General features: G+C 49.0%; 1 protein-coding gene across 1 annotated transcript; it reads right to left on the bottom strand.

Annotated features, from left to right (window-relative positions):
* Positions 1-1,092: 1,092 nt before the first annotated feature.
* On the bottom strand, positions 1,093-6,212 carry LOC103205492 (phytanoyl-CoA 2-hydroxylase interacting protein). Its single transcript, XM_007950814.2, has 4 exons — positions 6,048-6,212; positions 4,619-4,793; positions 3,071-3,188; positions 1,093-1,627 (listed from the first exon to the last, which is right to left on the bottom strand). The coding sequence occupies exons 1-4, from the start codon at positions 6,210-6,212 to the stop codon at positions 1,093-1,095; spliced, it is 993 nt and encodes a 330-aa protein (XP_007949005.1).
* Positions 6,213-13,626: the final 7,414 nt, after the last annotated feature.

Consider the following 13,626-nt stretch of genomic DNA (forward strand, 5'->3'; position numbering starts at 1 on the left):
GGAGGACCTCTCAGCCAATAAATTCCCCAGGTGAGCTAACAGTGCCTGTGGACACAGGCAAGAGTCACGTGAAGTGGCAGAGAATCCACAGTCCGGTTCACACACAGGCACAATACAGTCACGGCACCGCGGCAGAGCGCGAGCGAGCAAAGCAGCACAGCCAAGGCGGGTGCCAGGGCTCTGCAGGGAAGCCCTCAGTTCTCTAGTTCCGCGCCAGGCCCCATCAGGGCACGAGGCAGCCCGCTCCCGGTACCTCTGGGTCTCAGGGGTCTCCTTCCCCCTCCTCGACCCCAATGGCTGTCATTCCAGACCCCAGTGCTCTGAGTAAGGGAGAAGAAATGCTGAGTATATCATCTCTAGATAGAAGAGAGGAAAAATCTCAACAGCTCAGAGCCTCCAAAGCCAAGAGGAAAAAAAAAAAAGGCCCATTTCCAGAGAGCAGGAGGCGCATCCAGAGTGGGCAGGTGGGAAAGGGGAGGGACAGCTCTCCCCATGCAGGAAGAAGGTTCTGTGGGGCAAGGGGCAGCCAGGGGGCACAGCAGGGCACAGAGACTATTTATAGAGGGGAGGGGCCTAGGCGGGACAGGGAGGCACCCGAGACCCCAGCTCAGAGGATAGGGGCATTCTGTGATTGGCCCTGAGTGGGGTGGGTGGGGATAAGGAACAAACGCCCCCACATCTCTTTACATGTTGTCTGGAGGCACGCAAGGTACAAGCGGGCTTTCGCCCAGAGAGGCCTCCCTGGGAGAATCTAGAAGGTGGGCAAGTCTCTGAGATAGAGGGCTGGAATTAGGTAAGGAAGAGAAGGACAGGGAAACTAGAGGAAAGGGGACGTCTCCAGAAATCCAACCTATCCACTGGGTCTACTGAGGCTAAGAAGCCTTCCCAAGTCAATCAGGCACAGGGTGGGCTATGCTTACCAAGAGGACCACCCTCTATTGCCTTCAGTGCCAAGGGGTGAGGGAAGGGGTAGACTGGTGGAGTGCAGGGAGCATGGGGCAGGGAGAGAGAAGGCCAACTCCCTGAACCTACGCCAGCACATCTCCGCCCTTCCTGCCCCTCTCGGTAGCTCCCCAGCTCCCCCAGGAGCCCCTAACGGCCCACACTGATGTTGCAGGTCTTGCAGCTGGGGTCTTTCTTGGCATCAGCAGTGGACAGACTCATGAGCTGGTGCCCACTGATCTCGCCCAGGGTACCGAGGGACAGGTCAACAGGCTCGGTGTAGATGATCTCCAGGATGAGGTCCTGGGCATGGCGGAAGACCAGCTCCCCATCCTCCACGCTGCAGGTCAGGAACTTATTGCAGGCAATGTCCAGAAGGGGTAAGCGGTCGCGGCAGAAGCGGTCCCCTAGCGAGCCCTTGGGTGCCAGCACCAGGATGGCATAGTGGTAGGCCGTGTACATACAGTAGAAGTCCGCAAAGTAGAGGTTGGTGCTGGGGTTGAAAAGGCGCTGGGCCGGGATCTGGAAGCGCCAGCGGCCGTAGGGGGAGTCCTGGGGAGGCTGGCCGGTGTTGAACTCGGTGTTGCAGCTGAAGAACACACCATGGAGCATGCCGCTGGTGGGGGAGCCATGGCTGCCGCTGTTGTCCTTCAGGTAGGGCTGCAGCATGTTCCCACAATGGGTCCTGCCAGCCCGAAGAAATGCCACAGGAAAGAGAAAATGCCCCTGGTCAGCGAGGCTGAGCCAGGCTTGCAGTGTGTGATGGAGAAGAGAGGGAGCTCTGCTCCTGTCTCCTCCACCAGCTCCACCGCCTCCAAGTGTCACAAATATAGCATTCCAGAATTCTTAGGCAGGGAGGGCCCTCAGAGATCAGCTCATCCAGCCCACTCCTTCACAGATGAGAGATCCGAAGCTGTCACTCCCCAGCTTAAAAATCTTTGATGGGTGTCACTATCTGCATGAAAAGCAAGACCCTCTGATCTGGTCTTTCTGGCATCTTGCCACTTCCTACCTCCCACCCTCCCACACACACTTTCAGGTAAGTAACCTCTTCCTGCCACACTTAAACTCCATGCCCAGCTCTTTCCTGCTTCTGTGTCTTTGCAGTACTTTCCCCTGTGCTTGGATTGCATTTCCCACCTTCTTCCACCTGACCTAGCAAACTCCTAATAACCCTTCCAGGCCCAGCACACATGTCCCCTCTTCTTTCAAACCTTCCTGGAACAGCTGACACTTACATTCAACAAATATTTGGCTGCCTACTGCAATGTGCTGGACACATGAATGTTGCTCAACTGTTACACATATTTATTACATTCAAGCTTTTTGTCTCCCCGACTGAACCTCTCTAAGGTTCTTGAGGGTGCAACTGTGACTTTATTTATCCTTATATACTGGTATCTAGTGAGATGCCTGTCACATATAGGTGCTCTTTGTCACTCTCTGTTAATGAGGGCCTTTGCCACTTACCATACTGCCTCTCTTCTTTAATATAAACACTAAACCTCCCTCCCCCACCCCACACACCTCAGGCACTGCCCTGAGGTGAGGTCAAAAGGCTCTGCCCCATTGGAATGTGAAGATAAAGGACATGAACTTAGTGGCTTCATCAGGCATGGGTAGGGGTGGACAATTCCTGTTCCAGCGTCACTCTTGCCTGGTCCTGACTCCCCTATAGACTCGCTGGCATGACAGGCCCACCCACCTCCCCTCTGGACTTCAGTTTCTTCATCTGTATGCTAAAGGGTTGGATTGATCATCCATTTTCACCCACTTCCCCTTTAGACTCAGAGACAACTCTCCTGGATAAGGTCTGTGGTGGTAGAACCCAGTGAAAGGAACTTTTCTAGAGAGGATCAACCCAAGACCTTATTAACTCCAGCCTATTAGCATGGTGCTCTGGTAAGCTGCCTCCACCCTGCTAGCCCGCTACCTTCCCTGGAGCCAATACCAAAGTAGCCATCACTTCAGACCCCATCTGGTGACATAAAGACATAAAGACATTCGGACTCCATACAACCAACAGGGTGGAGATGGCCTCAGAATGAGCCAGGGCAGAAGCCAGAGGGCCTTAGGAGGGAATGAAAGGCCAAGTAGGCCCTTCTGGGGAGCCTACCCCAGGCCGTACCTAGCGTGCTGGAAGTACTCCTTGTGATGGTTACGGTAGAAGACAGAGAAGCGAAGCATGCGGCCTGCGATCTGCTCAGCCTTCTCCTGCAGCTGAGCCAGGTGCTCCTTGGCATAGTCTGCAAGAGTCCAAGTTGGAGGCAGCCACCGGTCAGCTGGGGGATCAGAACCTCTCCCACCCTGCACTTGCCTACCCCACACTGTGAATGCCAGTCAATCCCTGTACTCCAGAGTGGCAGAGGAGACCAAACAGCCACAGCACAGCCACAGCTCATATGGAAAGAAGCCAGCTGGCCTTGCCTAGAACATTGAGAGCTAGATGCTATCTGTCCTTGTCACCTCTGCACCCTCATTGCCAGAACTCAGGGCTTTTTGGGTCAGAGAAGGGCAGGGCCTACCCAGTTATACAATCATGTCAGGGACCTCATGGGCTTTAGTCCCAGTCTGTCCTCATGTACAAAGAGGACCACCAGGCAAAAGGACTTGAGAGGGCAGAGCCCCTTAAATCCAGCAGGTTGGAGGCTGCCCACCCTACCTGTATGAAATGAAACAAAAGCTGATTATAATTAGTGGTAGGGGCTCGTGAGGAGGCTGGGGAGAATCTTCACCTAACAGAGGTGAAAGTTTAGGCAAATCTGAGTCTGGGGCAATGACTCTTCACTAGGGAAGCAGGGAAGTGTGGAAATAGGACAGTAAAATTGAAATCCGTTGGGCCAGGGCCAGAGGCTGGGGTCTTGGGGTTCCAGTATGGCTGCTGCTGGCCTACACAATACCTCTGTACAAATTAGAAAAAAATACCCTGTCATTGCTGATGCACTCCTGGCCAGTTTGGCAAGAGGAGTGTGGACTGGATTGCAGCCATCCCCAGTTTCCCCAGTTTGAATTGAACTCCCACTACATGGGAGTTCAGGGCTTTCCCTGCAAGTAGTGAGAGAGCCTCCAGGGAGTGAGGTTTTCCAGCATAGCTAAGCAAAGCACCACTCAAAAGACAATGGCAGCTCAAGGAGACTTGGGGCATGGGCCTTGGCAGAGGATGGAGCCAGCAGCCTCAGAGGCCTGGGGCTGAGAATGTTCCCTGGCCCTTTCTTGTGACAGAGGGAGATATGGAGCAGTTCTCACCATGGACACCAAAAGAATGGAATATTATGGGACAGACCCTGGGTCATCATCGTTGACACATAAGCCCAGTGTTTGTTCATGCTGGAATTTGCAAATTAAGTTCTGCTAAGGGAGTTTACAGGACCATCAAATAGGGGCCATTTCCCAAATGAAATAGGAGTTCAAGACAAACAATGTAGGATTACTCCAAGACAGAAAAATAACTCCATCTCTTTATAAAAGTGTTATTGCCAACAGAATTAGTAGTGTTCACATCTGTCTCCTGCGCTAGATTATAGGCTTTTTGAGGACGGGGGTCTTATCCATGTCTAGTTCCCCTATGACCTAAACACAGTGCCTGTGTTTATAAGTGTTTATTAAATTATAATGAAACCCCCTCTTGACCATAAGTAAGCTAATGCAGCATTGTGGTGTGAGAGCTGGGCCTTACCCCCAGTGCAGAATTCAACCGTCTCACTCCAGCCAGACACCAGGTACTCCCCATCACTCTGCTTCACAGCTGTCTGCACAGCCACACTGTACTCCGTGCGGGGACTCAGAAACCAATGGCCTCTCACTGTCATGGGCAGTGGCACAGCCTTGGCCACCAGCTTGGTGGGGACATCCTGAGAAATGGAGTATAAACAAAGAGCCAAGAGTCAAACAGGGGGTCATGTTCAATGTTGGCATTCCCCCAGACTTTTCACTCCCCAGATTCTTCCATTCCTCCTGAAAGGGCTAGAGTCCCAGAGAGTCAATGGCTCCAAGCCCTGGCCACCATTTTCTTCTAAAAGCAAACAGTCACCATTGAGATACTCCCAATAGCATACAGATACTTCCTAGTCTGTGCCGTTTCTTAAATGCCCCTAATACCCCATTCTCTTGAGAACTGTCCACCAGGGAGGGGACCCATAAAGTTGAGGGCATGAAAACCTTCATTTTTGAGGGAGACTTAGAGAGCTCTGCACACTGCGGTGCCGTCTCCACGGCAACAGCAAATGTTGAGAAGCCAGGGAGGAAGGGAAAATATGCCTTATTCTTTGGGGGGGAGGCTCAAGGGGGTGGTGTTGAACATTCATGTCACCGTGGCAACTGGCCTGCCAAAAGACACCCAGATCGGGAGAACCAGTTCCAGAGAGAGAGGGTGAGTAATCCACACTGATGCTGTCATGGTAGGAACCATCTTCTTCCTACCTCACTTTTCCCTCTTCCTCTCTGCTAGCTTGAGAAGATGGGAGGCTTCCTCCCACCCACCTCCACAAAGGCTTTAACCTAGGGAAAAGACTCTCCTCATAAGTTACAACACCAGTAGGAGACTCTGTAATATTTCCTTTCTAAACTAAGAACATAATAGGCCAGAGGGCGAGGGGCAGAGAGACTCACAAAGGGCCTGAGGCAGGATCATTGAATACCAAACAAAATGGCACCACCCCCTCTCTACTGCTCACCCAACCTTCACAGTTAACAACAAGGCTGCTCCCTGAGCCCAACGCTTCATCAGAACTTGAGACGCCATCCTTGTGTGTGATGCGGAGTTCTTGGCCCCACCCCAGCACAGTTCTCTGCCTGTGTCTGAAATCCCAGTAACAACGTGATAATAGTGCTCACTATGTGCCAGTCACTGTGCCAAACACCACACACACATTATCTCACTGAATCTTCTCAACTCTGTGGGGGCTGGCATGATTTTTCCCTTTTTAGCAGTGAGAAACTTAGGCTCAGAGAGGTTAAATAACTTTCTCAAGATTACACAGTAAGAAGAGTCTGGATTTTAAACTGGCTTTATCTGGCTCCAAAATAGTCCCTCCAGGGGTTCCATTATCTTGCCTCCTTCAAAACAGGTGTTGAGAAGAGAAGGCTCTGGGCACCTTTCTACTTACCCGGTGCTTGAACTTGTTCGAGTTCTTATTCTCCTTCTTGTTGAGGTCAATGAAGTAATGGGTGACCCTCTCTAGGTCACTGTTCTCCATGGCCCAGGAGATGCGGAAGGAGTCACAGGTGATGTTGTTGATCTCAATGCTGTGGGGGGTGGACAGCAGCTCCATGCTCCCCTCTGATTTGGCTCCTGTGGGGACTGAGGGGGAGGGAAGGGATCAGCACCACCCACTCACCATGTTTTCTGGAGTCTCTTGCTCCCAACATCCCTTGCAAAGTGAGACCTTAAGAGTCCCTCAACTGCACCTATAGTCTAATGGAAAAGATTGCATGGGAAAGATTGGAGAGGAGGGATCCACACTTGCCCCCCTCCCTGAGGATCTTGTCTCTCCTCAAAGGGGTCCACAGAGCAGACGGCACCTGACAGGTGGCAGAGGCAGTGGGAATGCTGCAAATGCTGGGCAGGACAGATTTGTAGCAGATGGAGCCGAGGAGGGAGGGGGCCCTCCACCAGCAGGCGTGAAAAGAGAAAGGGATGGGGTGGAAAGGGGATGGGGGTGGAGAGAATGGGTAAGGCGAGTAGGAGAGACAGGAAGCACCTGCTGAGGAGCTGAGATGCAAGGTGTGAGGCAGCCAAGAGGTCAAGGGTGCCAGGGCTCTTGGGAATGGGCCTCTCTCTTCTCTGGGGCTTCAGACTCCCCAGAAAGGAAGCTCCAAGAGTCACCACAGCACAGGACCATGTAGGATATGCTTGTAGGAGGAGGAGGGTGGCAAGGCCATAGCTTGCTTCAAGGTCTTATTCTACCTGTAAGTTTTATGACTATCACTTGTTCTCTTTGTAGACTCTTGCTTGACTTTTAAATGATTAGTTTGAACATTAACATCAGTTGTACTAATAATTTCACAAACATTATTTCATGCATCCTTGCCGTAGGTAAGCATTATCCCCATTTACCAAATGAGGTAACTGAGGTTGGGGTAATACTAACATGCTCAAGGTAACTAGTAAATGATTTAAAGTCAGATCTGCCTAACTCTGGAGCCCAAACTCTTTATCGTTAAACTAAGGGTGTGTCCATCTGTGTCCGTGTGTGTGTGTGTGTGTGTGTGTGTGACATGTGGTGTTGTGAGTAACATAGGTGCACATGACATTTCCACTATTTGTTTTTCCTCCTTCATCCTTCCCTTTTAAGCAATTATATTTTCTCTTATCCCTCTCTCACTCCTTAGTTCTCACACTACCTCTGGATGCTGTTCAGGTACACAGGGGCCACATCACCATCACTTGTGTTTTAGCTAGAAGAGCTGACTCAGGCCTTGACTTTGGCCTGGCTTGCCTGAGCTCTGGGGCATGGGCCAGGGGCTTCTCTGGGAGAAGAGTACGAATATAAATTGGACTTTCTTCCAGGGCATTTGCTTAGAACCCAGTGGGTCACATGCTTTTCCTGGTTCCTTCCTCAAGCCCAGTTCCTGGCACACCTCAGTTTTCTGGGGTGTCATCTCCTCTCTTCTCTTCCCTCTTCCTCTTCTCTCAATGGTCAGGAACTAGAGATGAGGGTACCTTGTGCCTGCGAAAGCAGGTACTTTTATTTATAGCTTCCAAAAGTTCCAGCCCACACTTCCCTGTCAGTTAAGTCTACTCCAGAGCCTGACACCTCTAATTTAATCTGTGGGCTGTGTAGGTGGTGGGGACAGGGGGAGGAGTGTGGGTGATGGCTTACCTGCCCCAGGGTATCACCTAAGTAATTTCGTCTTAGCTTTCCACCCTAAAGCTTATGTTTACATTTTATGATGTTCAGCCAAATGCCAGTGGCTTTATTTACAAGAAATCCTGAGGTATTGACTTGTACTCAGGTCCCACCCAAAATAAAACAGAATTAGATTGGGTGTCTGGAAACAACCTCACAGTAATAAACCAGTTTGTAATCCATGGGGACAGATGAGGAGCAGTGGGGAGTTACCACCTCCCCAGGCTCTCAGTGAGAAGCTCCCCAGTGAGAAGCACAGACCCACATATCCACGCACCCCCACACATGAACACAGACAAAATCCCACCCCAGAGCATGCCTGAAGGGCCCCCACCCACCCACATAGGATACAGGATAAGCCTGCCCCGAGTGAGCACCTATTCCTGGCTCAGTACCTACTCTCCTTAGAGACCTCCCAGAGATAGGGGCAGCTGTGTTTGGTGGTTGGGGTCTCCAGAACCTGAGGGGCTGCACATCCCTTCCTCTCACAGTTCTAGGAGAACTGGGATTAAATCCCCCAACCCTAGCTAGGGAAAGGGAACAAGGTCATCAGGCCTGGCATTCCAAAAGGGAGAGTGACAGTGAGTGATACTAGCACGGTAAAGCCAAGGTTTCGGTGGACCAAGAGTGGGCGTGAACCCCAGGTTCTCTACACCCAGATGACTGGGGAAGGGCAGGGTATGAGGGACAGGTTGAGGCAACACCCTAGAAATACCCATACTCCCATGTGAATCCACCCAGAGATGAGCATTTACACACCCACTCATAGGCAGGCACGCACACACATCCTCACACATGCACACATGTACAGCATTATGCCCACCCACACTGTGCCACACACAGGCCGCACACACCTCCTCACGCACCTTCATTCCCACACACTCATCTACGCATTCAAGTACCTTCTGCCACCTTCCACATTCTCACAGTACCCTACCGCTTTCCTCCCACAAGCTGCCACATCCATACGGACCCACATGCATTCATGGTCACAGGCGTATGCACACACACTCAAATGCACACTTTTTCCCAAGCAAAATTCAGGTAAAAGAGAAAGCATTAGGCACCAACATGCCCGCATGCCATCTCCACAAGAAGGCACGCAACCAATATGACTGTTGCACACATATGCCTGTTAGGACACACGCCAACCCCTGACCGTATTCTTGTAGTTTCTCTCAAGTCTTCTCCAGGCTCAAAGACACAGACTTTGAAAATGTGTTTGCCTCTGATCACAGGCTGCCAACCTGAGCCCATCATATGCCACCAAGTTTGCGCACCTACACAGGTCTGCCCACAGACAATGGCTTCCGCCCACGCTTTCCACCTATACAGCCCCCTTTGCTCTGAAGTTGTATCTCTCCACACAGAAACCCTCTGGTTACATACCCTCCCACACACATGACAAGTGATATGTCCACCCCATAAATATACTGCCACACAGTGTTCCCACGCACGTATACCCACAGGCTACTCAGATAACTCCTCCCACACACACATGTTCCTCACTTGTACAAGAAACATATGTTCATAGACATGCCACACACTGATCAAAACACAGACATGAGCAAACTGCACACAGACAGATCTATCTACGTATGCAAACCTAGACTCCTCACAAACATGCACATGCATTGTACACACTGATACCCCTTACCCCTATCCATTCAGAAAAGCCACTGGAATGCCAGAGGAAAAGCTTCCCCTAACCTGCTGTCCCTGTTGGCATTGCTGACTGCAGCAGAATGGTCACGGGGTGACTAACTGTGGTGCCCCAGAGACTGGATCCAGCTGTTAATCCCTTTGCCAAGGGCCTGGAGGGAAGGGAACAAGGTCATCAGGCCTGGCATTCCAGAAGGGCGCCCTAGGCACTGGCAGCACCCTAATGCCCCAGCTCCTAGACCCTGGCCACTTGAGTCCCTCTCCAGATAGACAGCAGGATACTCTGGGGAAGAAGGGCACTCACCTGCTCCACTGGGCTCTGCAGAAGAAGACCTAGACAGGAAGGGAAGGTAGGAAGGGGACTTCTGTGTGGATGAGCTCCCCAGGCACGGGAGCGGCAGCCGGACGCCTGGGTCACAGGCAACAGCGTTGGCTTGCTCCTCTCTCGGCTGCCCAGGAGGCTTCTTCCATGCCCCGCAGGCAGGTCCTGTCAGGCTCTGCAGCACGCTGCTGCTGCCCCCACTGAGAGAGTGTTCCCAGCCAAGCACAAGGAGAGAGGCAAGAGAGAAATCAGAGCAGCGTGGAGGAGAGAGAGGCAGAGAAGGCGAGAAAGAACTGGAGAGACAGACCGAATCTGGCTCCACCAATGGGATCAGTGGCTGCACAGCGTCAGGTGATAATAAGCAAGCTTGGTCCCAGCTCAGCTGGTCTGATGGGAGGGGGAAAGGGCACAGGGTCTCCCAGGGAGCTACACATGTCCTCAGTGACAGTGGCAGCAGCTGCCACCTTCCTCCATTCTTTCAGAGCAAGTGGCCCTCAGAAGAAGTCCATCCGACACACCTCGACTTGGAAATCTCTGACTTGAATGCAGCCCCCAAACTTTGGGATGCTGGGATAGGGGCGGGACTTAGCTCAAGGGCTTGGGAGCCCCAAAATAAGGATTCTGATTGGGGAAAGGGGAGGGAGTCTGTGAAGGGGTCCAGATGGGGGTATGTGAGCCATGGGGTTCTGTCTTCAGCTTGGATTCTTTCCTCGGTGCCTTTTGCTGATCTGTGGCTCCATATTCCTACCAACTCTATCAAGAGATAGCAGCCGTGCAGCCCCAGGTACTCCTGCTTCTCTAATGAGAATCCCCTGGCTGCTTAGGTGTCCCCAGGGAAATGAGCAGCAGAGAGAAGCTGTAGGGCAATGAAGGATGTGTAGGTGTAAGAAAGGGATGGGGAAGAATACACAGAGCTTTGAGTGTTCTCATCCCAGCCGACCAACCATCTGAGAAAGCTAAGATGAAAATATTGGTGGGAGAGGATAATATCTTTTCTCTTATCAGCAGGAAGTTTTCCTGTTCCTCAAGAAGTGAGAACTCCATGGATTCTACCCTGAAAAGCACTCAAGGCAGTTTGAATCAAGCAACAGAGAGTGACAAGAAGTCCCCTGTCAGGTATGTGCAGTGTTGAAAAGCATGAGCTTTGCAATCAAATAGATATGGTTGAAATTCTTGCTCTCTCACTTCCTAGCTGGGTGGCCTTGGACAAGTTATTCAACCTCTCTGAGCCTCAGTGTTTTCCATCTGTCAAATGTGATAATCTGGGGTTATTGTGATCACTAATTAGGTAATTATGATAATCACTTAGCTCTGGGCCTGGCACATAATTAGTACACAGTCAATATCAGAGCTGTTATCATTCCCATCATTGACAGTCTCTGCCTGCAAGACTCTTAGGGAAGAAAAGATGGACATTGTGATAACACACTTAGAAAACAAGGAGTACACAACTAAACTGCAAAGTATAGATACAAACTCAGAGAAAGAAGTCAAGACCAGCTCTAGAACGCAGGTGGGGAACAGTCCAGAGGAGACTGAATGCAGAAGTGTGGTGAGGAGTGGGGTGGGCTTGATCGAGGCCTCAGATGTAGACAGCATGAGCTGAGAGTTAGGGACACTCACCAACAGGGACCCGGAGGCTGCAGATGTGGCAGCAAAGGTTAAAGGAGGTGACAGCAGACAGTAAGTGAATAGTTCATAGAACATAAAGTCAAGTAGAAGTCGATCCTACCTTAACTGGGTGTGGAGAACCTGAGCAAGTCATGTCAGGTCCTGAACCACAGAATGTGGTGGGGTGTGTTACACTGAGGCAGGATTAAGCACTCCCTTGGCCAAACATAACTAGGTCCCTCCCCTCACACCTACTTGAGATGTTGAAACTCAGAAGAGAATCAAAATGTAATCTCTTGGTAATGGCAAAAGCAACAGACATCTGGACTAAAATCTTGCCTCTAACACCAACCTGGGGGGAATGTGAGGACCTTGGGGGTGCTGTGAGAAAAAAGTCAGATTCTCTGTGACTTGGTTTTCCCTCTGTAAAAAGCAGCCTAGTCCCAACATCACCTCTGCTTCCCACCTTCTCAGGATTGCAAGGAAATACCACATGACATCATGTGTCCTAAGGAGTACACAATAACCAACTAAATGCCTTTTTGTGGAGCTTTGTGCTAGTGCCAGGTGAGGCACAAGCCCTCTCAGAGCTTCCACTGCCTCTTGCTTCATAGGACATCTATACAGATCATGTGAGAAAACACTCGGAAAGAAAAAACTGTAATAGGCTGAGTAGAACTCATTCCATATGAAACCAAATTAATAACCATCAAGATGCATTTCTGCTCACTTTTACTTTTATTTTAAATAATACACAAGGAATAGAAGCTCATTGTAGATAGACAAGAACATTTAATTTGAAAATTTATGAATCAGTCATTTGTTTTCCAACTATTCAGAAATATGGATAACATATACATATAATTTATTAACAAAAAATACAATGAGAGTATAAATAGTGCTTTATAGCCTGCTTTTTTCTTACCTTTTCTGTTCATTCCACAGACTTTCTGTAGTATCATTTTAAATTGTTGTATAGTGCTTTATTGTCAGGTCATGTGCTTGTCTTTTGGACCCAGTCCCATACTTGTTTATGATTCAGTTCTTTTTCCTTTTTCACTACTCTAAACAACACTGCAATGAATAGCAAAATCTCTTCCCACACCTTAATTATATTTCCAATAAAATATTAAAGGGGATGGACTTTATTTAAATACTTATTTAAACAAACAGTAAAATATATATGTGTATATATATTGAACTAAGTTTGGAGATCTTTTTAGCTACAGAATGTGCACACATCGGAGATTCCATGAAAATCACCTTGTTCATTTACACATAGTGACGATGACAGGAGTAGGTAATGACTGGTTGTAAGAATTGTATGGATTTCTCAGTGCTTACTTATTTCATCTTTTTGAAATTATGTTTGGATATTCTATAATCCTCACTGTTCACTTATTTTGAACTCAATAAAGGGCATTAATGTGATTCTAAAAATTGGGCACATATCTGAGCATTACTCAACTAAAGAATATGTTTTTTAGCTTTTTTTAACTTAAATATTTAACAATTTCAAAACATGAAAAAATAGCTAGATTATATTTAAGAACTCTGAAAAAGTGTAGAAGAGACATTAGTGAACTACTGAAGGGGTGAAAGAAACTTCAAAGGATGACGATTAAGAACAATGAAGAAAGGAAATCGGAACTGAAATGAGAAGTGGGCAGACTGATCTGATAGAACAATAATATTGGGATAATCAATGTTATACCTGAAATGAAAGAACATAGTATAGAAAATATGGTATACCACTGAGCACTGTATGGCAAGACACTGGGAACGAGAGTTAGTCATATTGAAAATGCAAAATACTACTATGATGGAAAGGCTTCTCACTCATTCAATATTTGCTTCACATATTTTATTGAGAGCTGTTTACAGAAGAACCTACAGAGAAGATATATGAAAATGTAGCTCAATGATGGCTTTTACATCAATGGTACCACAATTAAATAAGCTCTCAGAAACAAATCACCCCTATTTTTCTAACGCACACCCAGATTTGCCACTTGGTCTCACCACAAACTGGAATTCATTCATTCATTCATTGAACAAATATATATTGGGTGCTTACTGTGTATCACCACACTTCTGTCAGTTTGTTGTACTATAGTGGTTTGGATATTGCTGTGAGGCTGAAGGCTACGCCATCAGTATTTCAAATACCAGCAGGGTCACCCATGGTGGACAGGCAGAGCTTCCAGACTAAGACAGACTGGAAAGAAGGACAAGCCATCC

This window comes from Orycteropus afer, unplaced genomic scaffold, assembly GCF_000298275.1.
Source record: "Orycteropus afer afer isolate SDZICR_OR568_19922 unplaced genomic scaffold, OryAfe1.0 scaffold00289, whole genome shotgun sequence".
NCBI lineage: Eukaryota > Metazoa > Chordata > Mammalia > Tubulidentata > Orycteropodidae > Orycteropus > Orycteropus afer.

Bases quoted from the DNA above. Each gene is read 5' to 3' on its own strand.
- LOC103205492 (XM_007950814.2), bottom strand. From the start codon at position 6,212: ATGGAGCTGCTGTCCACCCCCCACAGCATTGAGATCAACAACATCACC. The intron at 4,794-6,047 runs GTAAGTAGAAAG...TCCATTTCTCAG, and splicing joins CGAACAAGTTCAAGCACCGG to GATGTCCCCACCAAGCTGGT. The intron at 1,628-3,070 runs GTACGGCCTGGG...TCGGGCTGGCAG, and splicing joins GAGTACTTCCAGCACGCTAG to GACCCATTGTGGGAACATGC.